This window comes from Diabrotica virgifera, chromosome 5 (assembly GCF_917563875.1).
Source record: "Diabrotica virgifera virgifera chromosome 5, PGI_DIABVI_V3a".
Classification (NCBI taxonomy): Eukaryota; Metazoa; Arthropoda; class Insecta; order Coleoptera; family Chrysomelidae; genus Diabrotica; species Diabrotica virgifera.
Window position 1 is genome coordinate 252,572,758 of NC_065447.1, and position 15,185 is coordinate 252,587,942.

General features: G+C 35.6%; 2 protein-coding genes across 5 annotated transcripts in view; both read left to right on the forward strand.

Annotated features, from left to right (window-relative positions):
• Positions 1-15,185, forward strand: part of LOC114334831 (putative mediator of RNA polymerase II transcription subunit 26) — a 79,983-nt gene that overhangs the window by 56,475 nt on the left and 8,323 nt on the right. For 3 of the 4 annotated variants that reach the window (XM_028284934.2, XM_028284936.2, XM_028284935.2), the window contains 2 exons: positions 4,818-5,654; positions 6,652-6,778. In XM_028284934.2, the coding sequence (XP_028140735.2) occupies positions 4,818-5,654; positions 6,652-6,778 (964 nt within the window). The remainder of the gene's footprint in view (positions 1-4,817; positions 5,655-6,651; positions 6,779-15,185) is intronic. The other variant, XM_050651121.1, reaches the window with a different exon arrangement.
• On the forward strand, positions 44-417 carry LOC114334833 (uncharacterized). Its single transcript, XM_028284938.2, has one exon. It carries the CDS (start codon positions 133-135, stop codon positions 349-351), a length of 219 nt encoding a protein of 72 aa, XP_028140739.1. The 5' UTR covers positions 44-132; the 3' UTR covers positions 352-417.

The window sequence follows — 15,185 nt, forward strand, 5'->3', positions numbered from 1 at the left end:
CAGATAAACTTATCGGAATTTACAAACAAAATCATGCTCGCAGCGCCGGAGATAAATATTTAAATCATTAAGCATTCAACAGTATTTGCTTCTGTCTAAAACATCACTTATTCGATCAACAACAAATCAAAGATGTCCCAAATACACGAATTCAACGTAAAAATGACCTGTGGAGGATGCAGTGGTGCTGTGGAAAGAGCTCTAAATAAACACGTTGGAAAAGGTGTGGAAGAAGTTTCTATAAGTCTGGAAAGTCAGAGTGTTAAAGTGAAATCAACTTTGCCTGCTAATGATGTCTTGGAGATTATCAAAAAAACTGGAAAGGAAGTTCAGCTTGTCTCATCGTCTTAATGAGTGATTTTATGTTTTTATGATGTTTATGTGATGGAGTATTTAAAATATTAAATTTTTATGGTATGTAGTTGTTATTATTACACGTACAGTGTATGCAGATACCTAAGCCTTCATGGAGCTGCATCTGTATTTTTTTATCGAGATATACGAAGGGGAGGCCTATGTCTAATATTGGATGATGCAAGGCTGATAGATATGTAGATAGATCCTCATCAACCATAATAAGTTATTGGTGATTATAAATTTATACAGTAGTTCAGAAGGTTTGCATTACACAATATAAATAAATATACACAATATACAATGTAATAACACAATATACAATAATATAATAATATTTATAAAATGACGTCCCATAAGACATTTCTCACTTTACACTCATATGTTTCTGCAACCTGAAAATATCCTGACAAGTTGTGGTCTGATTTAAAAACAATTAAAAAATCTGGAGGGAATCGGAAAAACACAAACCTACAGGCAGTGGCGTAGCCAGGAATTGGCTTTGGGGGGGGGCACCGGGGGTCCGGGGGTGGCCCCGGAAAACCCCCGGAAAATTTTTGAAAATTAGATCTTGAAATAGGCGTTTGGGACTCATTTAAGCATCAAAATCTTAGGTTACAAATAACTTTATTATAGTTTTCAATTCCTCTCGAAAAGGAAAAATCAACGACATTTTATTTTGTTGATTAAAACTTTAGGAAAGATGTAAAGTTGTATGTTAATGATCCTTGAGTCATAATTTGATTGATGCTCTGTCATACTGTATACTCTACCACTTTCTTATTGAAAAATGCTCATATTTTAACAGATCAAAACCCATAAATATTACAAGTAATGTTCATAGAAAGGTTTCAAAACTCAATACAATTTTTTATCCGTTCATAACATTTATTATGTGCACAAAATTAGCAAGTTTACTTTCAATACAATCCTGAATTGGTAATACATATGAAGATGTGCCCTACTAATGGAACTGCAACCTTCTTGGAGTTCTTGTGTATTGGCAGATGATTTCTTCTGTCTTCACTTGCAAATCTCGATGTATGGATAAGAGTGCAAGGGAAGTGAGCCTTTCTTCACCTATTGAATTTCTTAAATAGGTCTTCAGTTTTTTCAGTGTTGAAAATGATCTGGAAAATTAAAAAAAGCTGGAATCTTTTGAACTTTAAAGTGAGGTAATGAGTAATATTACTGACAAGCTGTCTAGTATTATTAAAAATTGTTACAACTTCCATTAATTACAATGAAGAAAACATATTACCAGAACAACTAAAAAGAACGATATTAACTATTTATAGTTCAAAGTAAACTCATCAAAGTTTATAGGAAATATTGTATAATAATTTACCTTTCAACTGATGCTGTTGTGACAGGGAGGACTGCCAATATACCAAGCAGAATCTTCATGTTAGGAAAAGCATCATCTTCGTCCTTCAAAGCCTTTAGCACTGAAGTAGCAGTTTTAGGCGTAACCTGGGCAATCTTCCAGTGGCTTTTCCATAACTCCCACTCCGCATTCAAGATGTCCCGGTTTGTGTGGACCAAATCGGATTGGTAAAAATCCAAGGCAGGCTCCAGATCAGTGAACTGCCTTTGTTGGATATTGCAAGGAAGTACACTGTCTGGGCCAATTAACACATCTTTGTGGTTGGTGAATCTTTCGGTCAGTGAAGATGATATTTCGTCAATATACGGGTAAAATATAGATCTCCTGTAATACTCCTCTGGGTTGTTGGCTTCTACGTTCGATCTAAATCTTTGTGTGCCTACGACTCTCGGGGTTTTTGGTTTGATACCAAGTTTCTCTCCCATATCTTCAGCTCTTCTATACAGTTGTAAGAACTCTTTGTCGCCTTCTTTTCTCATTTCGGAAAATCTTTGTTGTACCAACTCAATCTTGAGCATAGCTGAACTCAAGTCGATCGACTCTTTTTGCAAATACTTGGATACTATGTATGTCAAAGACATCATTTTGTTCATAATGGTCAATGTTATTATAAAGTCAAATTTGCACAAGCATGCATGGAAACTGGATGCTTTTGATCCGTGCTCATCGCCCCATTCAATGACTTTTTCTAAAGCACCAACAATGCACTCAAAAGATTCTTGGAATACGCTGATAGCATCATGCCTCTCTACCCATCGTGTCTCTGAGGCGCTGTGGAGTGTGCTGTTGTCTTTGCCTGCAGCGGACAGGGCATCTCTCAGGACTTTAGTGCGCTTTGCAGACGCACGAAAAAAGCTACACACTTCGGAAATTGTTGACAAACAGTTCCGAACACACGGGACTTTGCTGGCGTCACTGAGGCATAAGTTCAGGCAATGTGACGAGCAATGTGACAACTAAACCGTAAGTCAATACCCGTAAAACTTAGTTTTTTATGATTTCTACAATGTTTAAAATTTTATAAATTTCGGGGGGGGGGCCTTTGGGCCCCTTCCCTGGCTACGCCACTGCCTACAGGTAAGAAACCTGCAGGTCTGCATACTGATCCCATGTATCCCGGGTATGTTAAAGTAATTTCTAAAAATCCATAAGGAAAATTTTCCTGTAGCTGGCTGTATACCATTAATTACAAAAAATTGAAGAAACATTTTCTTGCACTGACTGTCCCGTACTGTCATCAGTCAGAAACGCTTTTACACCTGTAATCAGTTGGCTTTCACCTTTCTCTTTGTGAAGACAGAGAAATCCTCTCAATCACCCACGTGCTTCGTGGAGTAGTCATATAATGCCTTAGGGTATCTTTATATTTTTCATCCATCGCCAAGATTTAGTACTTATACAACATTTCAATGTAAGACTTTTAGTCGACATTTTAAGGGTTTTAACCCATGTATTTTTGGCGGCTTAGCATGTAGAGCTTGTGAGTATAATCTAATTTTTTATCTTGGTCAACTTTAAAATGTTTTACCTTTGTCTTCACTAATTATGGTTATACTTATTTTAGGCAAAAAACACTGATGATGCTCTCTAGAGCGAAAACATTTTGTTTTGTAATTGTAGCCCTTTATTGGGGTTTTAAAATAAATATAACTTTTACACAGAAGATTTTTTTCAATTATTTCTAAAAATAATAAGTCATAACAGAATTTACAAAAAGTGTGAAGAGGATAGTGGACTGAAACAATTTGGTTTAAGGAACGATATGGGAACCCGATAAGCCTTGTTTAGTTTCATTGTGCTAATGAAAAAATCTCGTGATCAACCAAAAATATGCATAATTGTGTTTCATAGATTCTGAAAAGGCTTTTGATGAAGTCAAGCACGAAAGACTATAGAATGTTTACAAAAAAGGACATTGATCCCAATTATATAAACATAATACAAGAACTCCATTGGAACCAAAATATATTTGTTAGAATGGAGATGGGAGACACTGATATATAAATTTAAAGAGGAAATAAACATGGTTTTAAACTCTCCTCATTATTACTCAACCTGTGGTTAAAGGCGATATTTGCATAAGGTCTGGATGGGGCACAATGGAAAACATATTATCTTGGACATACACAGACACCAGAGATATAACTCCCTTCCAATAATAATGTAAGGAAAAATAGAAGCAAAGCGTGAGCGATCATCAAGCGTGACATCAAGCATTGAACAGGACTAGACCTACAAACCTTAATAAGGAAAGCACAGGATAGGGATGAATTTGCAGAAGTCATCGCCAATCTTCATTAGAGACTGTAAATAAAAAAATAATGTAACTTTGACCTTTTTAAGAGTAAAACTATTACATGATAAAAATAACACATTCCAAGCTTAATAGAATTTGTAATTGAATATATTATAATTTGACAAGTTAAATTCAGTAAAATAATATTTATTATTTAAATATATGTAGTAGAAAAATTGCAAAATATGTCGCTTATAATATGTATAAATTGAACATTTTTCATTTAAATTTTACTATATTTTATTATTGCTTGAACACATTGCCCACTTTCCGTAGATATACCTTTCCTAGCAAATCCACACTAATGTTCAGCAGGATTTTATACAGGGTGAAACAAATCAAGATTTATATTTTTTTTAATCTCTGATTTCTCTGTATAATATAAGATCCTTAGCCGGAAAATATTTTTTTATATTAGATATTTTTTGGTAGTTCGCGCAAGCAGTTCGGATTTTGATTAATACTTGATAATATAAAATATATTTTTTAGCAAAATAATAAATACCTTTGTACATTTTAGAGGTCAACCTTTAAGATTATTTCAAAAATTAACTGATATCCTGATATTCAATATTTAAATAAATTATGATTTTTTTCGTTTTTTTTTTCTCTTAATTTTAAAATTGTGTACTTTATTCATAAATAACATTTACTATAAACATAACAATAAAAATCTTTTACCCGATATAAATATACAAAATTTAAAACTGTTTGTGTAAACTACACCAAACCCTGTTGACATAAATTATATTTTTTTCAAAATTATCCTTTTTTAAACAGGGTGGACCTCAATATCCCTCTCAGGCTGCAGGCTACCAGAATAACTACCAACAACCAAAGCCAGCTCCCTCTAACCAAGCCTTATACCAACAACAACGCGCGCCATTGAAATTAGACGTGTCTCAAGGCGGATCTTCACCCTTGGCTTCTCCTCTATCTAATCAAAGCCCACAGGCTTACAGGGCCCCAACTCCAAACAAGAACTGGGCATCTGTACAATCTCCAGTGCATACTCCTAATCAACCTGCCTGGAGACAAAGCAGCCCTTCCAGATTCCAAGCTGCGCACCAACCTGTGTCCCAACAACAGTTTCTTGGACAACAGTACTCTGGTCCTTCTCAACCAAATTATAGTCCTAACCAAGGCTCCCAGCAATATCAGCCTCCTGTAAACCAATACCAACCCCAACAGCAATATCAACAACCACAAAACCAATACCAGCAACCCCAACAGCAATACCAAGCTCCCCAACAGCAATACCAAGCTCCCCAACAACAATACCAAGCTCCCCAACAACAATACCAAGCTCCCCAACAACAATACCAAGCTCCCCAACAACAATACCAAGCTCCCCAACAACAATATCAACCTCCCCAACAACAATATCAGCCTCCTCAAAACCAATATCAACCTCAACAGAGTCAAAACCAATTCTCTAGCGTTGCAGCTCAGGCTGTACCCTACCAATATCCTTCTGAACAACAATATCAAACTCAATCTACTCAACAATATCAATATTCTCAACAATATCAATCTTCCGAACAGAGTCACCAGTCTCAACCTCAGGGTTATCAGTCCGTTCCACAAACTTCTCAAGTTCATAGTGTTCCAATACAGGTATGAGCGAGAGTGTTCAATGTTGAATAACTAAGCCAAAAGTGTTAAATAATTTGAGCATGTCAATTTCCTTCAACTTCGAACTGAGACTTGAATTACGCTTACTAATAACACGTGTTCTAAGCCAGCTTTTTAGAGTAGTCTATGCTTTTGGCTTACTCTCACTGCCCTTAGTTTGTTTTACTCACAAATTAAATTTATTAGATCTAAAGGGTTTTAATTCTATTCGTTTTATAAAGGTTTATAATGGTAGATTTATATCTAAAGCTGGCAAATAGGAAAAAGCTATATCCTGAATACCAATAAGAGTAATGTCATAATTTGGTACCAAAGATTTTAGAAAAAAATACTAGGGATGGTACTGCATCGTCTTGTACAGGGGTGGAGTTCAAATTTAATGGCACAGTCAGATATAGAACTCAACAGGTTCTGATTGTAGTTACAGAATGGATTTCAAATGTAGGGCTTAACATTCGCCGCCAGAAGTTCAAAATCATGAAATTTGTAGGAATTTAAAAGAAATTAGAGCAATTAAGTCTCCTAATTCTGGACAGAATAAACCTAAGTCTGGTGGGTGAGCAGAAAATCTTGGGGTAATACAAGATTCGAGGCTTACTTAGAATCATCTATGCAACAGTCTTTCTTGCTGGTCATGAGCCAGTCAAGTGACATATGGGTGGTTCTTAGAGAGGTAAGCTCCAGATTCTGTAGCAGAAATTCTGAAACAGTCAATAATATCTTAGACAATAGATGATATGCAGCAAACACTTTTTGAACACCACCAAGTGACTCCAAAAAGATACGGTACCCATTTACGTAGAACTTGGTACAGAAATTTAAAATTCTGCAATAGATATCAAGAGAAGCCATCTGGCTGCAATATGACAAATTCATCACACTTGGTTTCCAGAAAAAAAAGGATATTAGATACCATTTTAAGAAGAAAATTATCTACATATTTGCAATATATTATTCTAACTCACCACATATGTTTTAGGTACAAAGACAAACTTCAAAACCTGTGGAACCTCCCCCATCTACAATCACTCTCCGTCCTCAGGCTCCAGTGAGCCAGGCTCCACCACCAGTTTACACTTCTCAACCAGCCACGGCGACCCTAAAAGGTAACTATAAGGAAACAAGTGCAGATTTCATAGATAATCTAAAGTTGCAAACTTTTTTATAAACGGTTGTAGAGAGTTCTTTGAAAAGAGTCTACCATACATTGCAATTTAGTGTGACAAGCATTTCATTTAATTGGTGTATTTTAAGTTAGTGTTTTAATTTGTGATATTTTTAATTTCTGTATTTTTTTAGCCATCTCTTATTCCACCTCCATCTCCATATTTGTCAGTTTAAGCTAAATATTGTTTTGTTTAGGTGAAATTTGTCCAATTATTTTGACCAGGAAAATAATATCGGCTTCTTTGAATCAATTTATGATGCACGAATCTCACAATTTGACTTATGTTGAAAATTTTAGATGTGGTAATTGGTTTCTTGCAAAAATCTCACCTGTTCTGAGGTACAAAACTCCAGGTACATAAGATCAGCAGTCACCTATAAAAACGAAACATGGACGCTAACAAAAAGAGAAGTAATAAGTTGCTGGTGTGGGAACATAAAATCCTTCCAGTAATATATGGCCCTTACACAGATAGCGTGACAAACGAATGGAGGCGCAGACACAATAACAGTTAGAGCCTCTCTTTGGAAAATAAAATCGAGGAAGGCTCGCCAATAAGTGTTACTATGACTTAACTTAAGAAGACAGATGGACTCAAAAATACCTAGAAAAATTAAATTGACTGTCTACAAAACACTAATAAGACCAGTGCTAACATATGGTTGAGAAGCTTGGTCACTTACACAGAATGACCAAGAACTGCTCAAACGTTTTGAGTGAAAAATCTTAAGAAGCATATATGGAGGGATAAAAGAACAAAGTTTGTGGCGCAGGCGTTACAACTTTGAGTCGTATAGAAGTTTTGGAGAACCTCACGTTGTAAAATTCATTAAGGTAGCACGTCTTAGATGGATAGGTCATGTAATCAGGCGAGAGGAAGATCCAATAGTCAGAACAGTTTTTGACCGTAGGACAACGAGCAAGAGGAAGACCGAGACTTGGGTACCAAAACAACTTAGAGAACGATTTAAAATCTATTGGAATTAGAGCATGGAGAAGAGTTGCTAGAGACAGGGGCGAATAGAGGATTATTCTGAAGAAAAGTTTGGCTCATAAGAGCTGTAACGCCACTGGTGATGATGATAATAGACTAAGATGGACAGGACATGTGATATACAGTAACCACAATCGCCTTATGAACAATGTGTTTTGGGAAATATTATATGGGAGAAGGTCTGTAGGACGGTCTAGAAAATGGGAATGAGACAATGGGAATTAATGGCACATGACCGAAAAAAACCAAAGGCAATGGTAAACGCAGCAAGGACTCGCAAAGAGCTGTAACGGCATTGTTGATGATGATGGTTAATGATAAATAGTTTTTTGTTTCTCTGTTGTTTCTAATTTTTAATCTTTGTTAAAAGCAAGGTTTTTGTTTATAGTGATCTTACTAGCTTTTCTTCCATCCGAAAAATATCACAAATATTTTTTTTGTATACAAGCGTGCTAGTACTCGATTTAAGAGGAACTCAAGCTAAGTTTTAAAAAGTTTGCAATTGGTTACCATATTTTATGTAAATTATCATTTTAGTTTACCAGATTTACTCATAGATAAAAACAAATCAAGAAAAACATGTGAACAAATATTTATTATGGAAAGAATTTGGTTTGAATAGAGGAGACAAACATTTTGGTACATAGCTCAACTTTTTGACTAAAATAAAGTTCAGAAAAACGATTCGCTACATATATCAACTACATTGTTTATACTTCCTATGACGGTTTTAGATAAGATCGAATATTTTCTACTAAAACTAAGATACCTCTTTCGAAATTTACACTATTTTCAAAAAGAGATCATTAAATTTCTCATAGTTAGTTTGAACCAGATTCTTCTATTTTAGTATTTGACAGTTCTTCTTAATCAGCTTTCTTGGTATAACGATAACGCTAAAAGATAGTACATTCGCGAATATAAAGGAATTTTGCCGACAGCGGTCTACTTTTATTGTACTAATATGTTGTTTGTGTTGTCTATAACTTTAACAATGCCTTTAAAAAATGGTTAATGTTAACTTTTTAATACCAATATGTAAAGCTTTAAATCAGCTTTTGAATGCTAATTCTGTTAACCCTTCGTTCAATTTCATTTCCTAACATTTCAATTTTGTTCATTAAAAATGGGAATTCACGTAATTTAAAAGATTAACCAGCATTTATTCTTACTAACTTACTTAAGCCGTCCTCATACCTTACGGTGTCGATGTAAGTGGAGAAATCAGACGTCTCCATGCCTTTCGGTCAGTAGCTAGTCTTTCTGCCTCACTCCACCCAATATTTCTTTTTGCCCAAGCCTTTCCAATATCCGCGTTCCATGTGCTTGCTGGCCTGCCTCTTCGTCGTTTGTTGTCGGATGCAGCTTTTCTCTTTACAAAATTCTACCTTCACTCATTATCGCCATATATCCGAATCACGATAGTTGTTTCGTTTCAAGTCAGTCCAACACCGCACCTTTCACGTATGTCTTCATTTCTTATACGATCACGTCTGGTCACCCCGGATACCGCTCGTAAATATCGCATTTCGTATGCTTGAATTTTACTACAAATGTTGTCGTTCACTGTCCATGTTTCACTACCGTAGAGTAGCACCGGCTCGTACACAGTTTGAAATACTTTCATTTTTGTTTTCAGGCTTACTTCCTTTTTCCTAATAAAACTTTTATTTATTAGTGTATAGTATAATTTTGTTGCACTCATTACCATTCTGCCTTAGTGATGCCGTCGAGACCGAGACTAGTCTCGTCTCGTCTCGTCTCGTCTCGACTTTTCGAGACGAGACCGTGGTTCAGTCTCGTCTCGCCTAGTCTCGACGAGACGAGACCCAACGAAAGTCTCGTCTCGGCGAGACGAGACCAAATGAGAGTCTCGACGAGACCAAACGAGAGTCTCGACGAGACCAAACGAGAGGCTCGACGAGACCAAACGAGAGTCTCGACGAGACCAAACGAGAGTCTCGACGAGACTCTCAATTTAGTCTTGAAGTTTTCAATAAATACGTGTATCTCTTCAACTCAATCAAGATCTGCACTGTAACAACAATTGAATGTAGCATTATGATTGAAAAATCAAGTGTGGCGTGGCGGATAAATAAAATTCAACTAAGGTGAACTGTGAACTGTAAATATGCAAAATAGATAAAAATTTTATAAAGCACACCTTGAATAAGGAGTCATTTTGGCGCACTAGTCCTTCGGGAAAGTCGAGGAAAACGCATCGTTTTCCAAACATGGATTCGTACGTCAAAATGACTCCTTGCTCAAGGTCAAGGTGTGCTTCAGTACATAATGCTGCACTTACCTATACGAAGCACTTTTCTGCACGTTTGCGCGTTGCGCCTATTTCTTTATTGCGTTGATATTGCACAGCCTATAATTTCTGATTTATTAGCAACCACGGAATGAGTGATTTATCATACTGATCGCAGAAAAAATTATTTTTCCGGTTAAAGTTTATTTGCGCTGCAAGAAAAAATCCTCCGCAGAGGCTTGCATTTACAGTTGTCACACATTCTTTTATTTGTGTTAGGTATGGCTTTGTACTTAAAACGAAACAATACAATAAAGACGAAAATTTTATTTTGTACAAAATGGCCGATGAAACAACAGAATCACACATTCTAAAAAAAGTAACATTAATCTCAAAAAAATAAATTTATAAGTAGTATAATGAGTAATTAACATAATTAAGTACTTATTAATAATGCCTACATCTACCTATAAAAGGAACAATTCTGGTTATAAAAAGTTATTCATTTTCTTTAATAGACTTGTACAACTTATTGTTGCACCATGAATTAATACATAAAAGGCATCTAGCCGAGTCCGCACTCAATCTATTTCTATGTTTTCGAATAGTTAATCCGGCTCGCGAAAAAAGTCTCTCCGCTGGCACACTTGTAGCAGTAATACTAAAATAATCTCGAGCCATTTTCGACAACGTTGGATATGTAGAAGCATTTTGATTCCACCATTGCAAAATGTTCGCATCTCTGGGGGCTCTCGGGCTATTGAAATACGCATCTATTTCGTTACGCCATGTGCTCTCCGCAGATTTTTGATTTTTCATTTCAAAAAGACAACATAAATCAAAATCTTCATCCTCTTCTCTAGTGGAATGTTCGGTAGTCTGAGTGGAATTACTTTTAAACTCTGGTGCATAATATTCATTCTTATAAATTTCTTCAAATTTCTGCATCGACGAATTAAGTAATTCCTTGCCCCAATCTGTCAAATAGAAAGTTTCTTTTTTGTGTCGAGGATCTAACAGTAATACCACGCAATATATCCAATTGGCTTTGGTATAGTGCTTAATTAATTTATTACGAGCTGCCTGGAAAGCGAGCAGTATCATTTCATCCACTGATGTTCTATTTTCTTTGGAGTCTAGAGCGAAAATTTCTTCTTCTAGTTTGTCAAGTAACATATTGAAACCAATTACCACCAACGGCAGCGTGACATATTCTTCTGCACTCAGTAACACAGACAGTGATTTAAAATATTTCAATATTTTCTGGATTTGGGAAAGTATTGCCCAGTCATCCTCACGTATTTTTAACGAACTTAATTCGGCATTGTTCTCGCATAGGGCATTTAATGCCGGTTTCAGTTTAATTGCAACAGCCAACATGTCATTGGTGGAATTCCACCTAGTGGAAACATCCACATTTGTTGCTAAACATTTAATGTTCGTTACGTCGCAACAACTTTTAAATTTGTTTTGCCACTGTTCACTTCGTTTTATTTTTAGGAATAATGTTCGCAACTTACTCAACGGTTTTTGTTTTTCACCCGCATCTTCTTCTTGATCAGACTCAGATCCACCATCTTCCCCATAATCGTCATAATCATTTTTGGGCTCGTCTCGTATTAACTTCAGTATGTCTTGGACAGCAAGATTTAATATGTGAGCGAAACATCTGAAATGTTGATCAACAGGATCAAATTTCACATTAACATCGTCGGCCATTATTTGAGATAATTCGTGCATAAATCGGGTATTAGAGGCGGCGTTATCGACTGTAATGCCTTGAAGCTTTTCAACAATGTTGTACTTTTTTAAAGTTGAATAAAAGAACTGAGCTATATCCCGTCCTGTGTGGTGTCCGTGTGATGGTACAAAGTCAATCACCAGAGACTGGAGCGTATAATTATCGTCTACATAGTGAGCGGTTATCCCGTAGAACGATTTATTGGCTACAGATGTCCATCCGTCTATTGTGAAAGAGACTTTTGAACTATTGGCATTCATAATCCTTATTACACTCTCTTGCATTTTATTAAATCGATCCATAGCTTTTATCTTAAGGCTCGTACGTTTGGGATACACCAGTTGTTTATTTAAGTAGCCAAAAAGCTTTTGGGAGAAATCGTCTTCAAAAAAATTAAAAAGAAGGTATTTGACAGCTATCCACTCTACAACCAGCTCATCAAATTCAGGTTGACTGATGGGTGCGCACGCGCTACCAAACTGTAAACAATAAACCAAATAAATATGTTAAAGACCAATTTTTTGGAGTTCAAACATGACAAACATACAGGTTGGGGCACTTAAGACGGATCGTGCTAAAACTGCGTTCCCGTAAAAAAATTAAAAAAGCTTCAAACGAAAGTTACACCGAATCAAATTGTTCATATTTTAAAGAATAGATATACAGGGTGTCCCTGAAATAAGCGGCATAAATTTAACCACAGATTCTATGGACCAAAATAAGTCGATTGAAGCCAATTTATCTATATACAAAGTTGCTTCGTTTGGCCGTGAGAGGGCGCCAAAGTTTATTTTTATTTTTAGTTTTTCTGTAATAATTCATACGCGGATCGTTAGATTTAGATGAAACTAGGTACCTGGATACTGCTTAAGATGCTCTAATATCTGATATGCATATCAAGGTCATTTCGATGCGATAAGGATATAAACCACCCCCACCGTAACAGAAACCGTGGTGTAACTTTTTTATGGATTGGACATTCCAGTCATTATTTTTTCTGGTAAAATACCAACCTATTCCGCATGTTTTTTGTCTCTTACAAAAAATGAATATCTGCAGCCGTTTTCGAGATAAAAAATATTTTAGTAATCGCAACCCCGAATTTGGCAGTACCTAAAATTTTTTTTTTGGCTCATTTCGAAATAGGAAAACGCAGACACAAATTCCTTGGACTAAAATAAGTTGATTTCATTCAATAAATTTTTGTCGAAAAATGCTTGGTTTTTCTGTGAGACCTATTGGAATTTATAACGAAAATTTCTAAGTTTTGTGCCCTCTCACGGACAAACGAAGCATTTTAAGACAAAATTCTTATAAGTAAAATGTACTTATTTTGGTCCAAGGAATCTAAACCTGCGTTTCCCTTTTTTCAAATGAGCAAAAAAAAATTTTTGATACTACAAAATTTGGGGTTGCGATTACTAAAATATTTTTTATCTCGAAAACGGCTGCAGATATTAATTTTTTGTAGGAGACAAAAAACATGCAGAATAGGTTGCTATTTTACCAGAAAAAATATTGACTGGAATGTCCAATCCATAAAAAAGTTATACCACGGTTTCTGTTAGGGTGGGGGTGGTTTATACCCTTATCGCATCGAAATGACCTTGATATGCATATCAGATGTTAGAGCATCTTAAGCAGTATCCAGGTATCTAGTTTCATTTTCATCTAAATCTAACGATCCGCGTATGAATTATTACAGAAAAACTAAAAACAAAAATAAACTTTGGCGCCCTCTCACGGCCAAACGAAGCAACTTTGTATACAGATAAATTGGCTTCAATCGACTTATTTTGGTCCATAGAATCTGTGGTTAAATTTATGCCGCTTATTTCAGGGACACCCTGTATTTTTGACTGTACAGAATTTCGGGTTGGGGCTGTGCACCCTACATGTTATTTCAGTTTTCAGTTGCTCGTTGAATTTTATTCAGGCTCTGATAAGCATACGTGGAAGATAGGGTCTACTAACTTTTACCGTTTTACCGGTTTTCGGTTTTTTTGGGAAAAATTACGCTTACAGACCCTTCCTAATTGTAACATCGAAACACCTTGGAAATGAATGAAGAAACGTTAAAAAGTGAGCACATCAGCGTTGCACAGAGCATAAATGTTGCTTTCATTTTACAGTCATACAGTTGGGTATTGCAAATTAAGAATTATTATTAAAACTACACGGAAAAAAATGTGTGAGAAATTTGTGGCGCAAATTTGTAGCAAGCAAATTGTAATTTGTTTCTACTGTTTTTGTATAAAAACTGCCTTCCTATTAAAGTGGTGGAGTGGAATATACAATAATTTAGGAAGTTTCGTGTATTACAGAATGAAATACCAAAGAAGAGAAGGTACTACATTACTTCAGTGCATTACGTTGCAGTAAATGATGCTAATTGCTTGTTGTTGTGAGCGCAATTTGGATAGTACTGGTTAGGATCTATTGTAGTAATAGTTACCAACATAATTACTATTGCAAATTAGTCGTAGCAACGGTTATAAATATTTGAATGAAAAATTCCTATGAATAACAGCAGTGATGTTTGTTATAGCGGCCAACTTTTAGAGTGATAAGGAACTTTAAAGCGTTTGACAATGGTTCTGTTTCCATTTATAAAATCCAAACTAATTGAAAAGTGAATACAGGTGTGCGAATAAGGGTTTGCGAACGCATTTGCTACTATAACGTACATCTATTAATTGCCATTTACTAGTAAATGGGTAGGTACCTCTAACTTAAATGGGTACCTAGGTTATTACTTGTACAAAAAATGTAAATAATGCACCGTTGTCATCGGAAGCCTTCGGGCTACAATTTTGTAAGGGACGAAGTTTTTCATTTGAGTCCTCGTTTTCGAGATATCGAGTGATAAGTGACAAAATCCGGCAGACCGAATTAATTTTCGCCGCACTTCAAACGGAGTTACGACCTGACAAAGATCGAATGGCCCATATAGGCGCCAATGCATTTCGTTAGGTTCTCGATTTTTTTCCGACGAAACGGCTACATGCAGTTTGATGAAACTAGCATCAAAAAATTGCGTCATGTATAGTGTACCTTGAACAATAATTAAGGAAGCTTCGTGTATGAAATATGCAAGAAGAGTAGTTACTACATTACTTGTAAAAATAAATAGAAGTTTCTACTTTGCCTTTGAACTAGAATTTTTTGGTTTAAACTAAACTAGGTATTGCCATTTTAAAACAACTAGCAATGTTTACATTTAAACTTAAACTACACACTTCATTTCTAAACATCTGATAATGACTTTTTAAAGTTAACTAAAATACAAATTTCTGTTTTTAAACAACTAGTATTTCCTGTCATTAAACTCAATTAGAAATTTCAGTTTTAAAGAC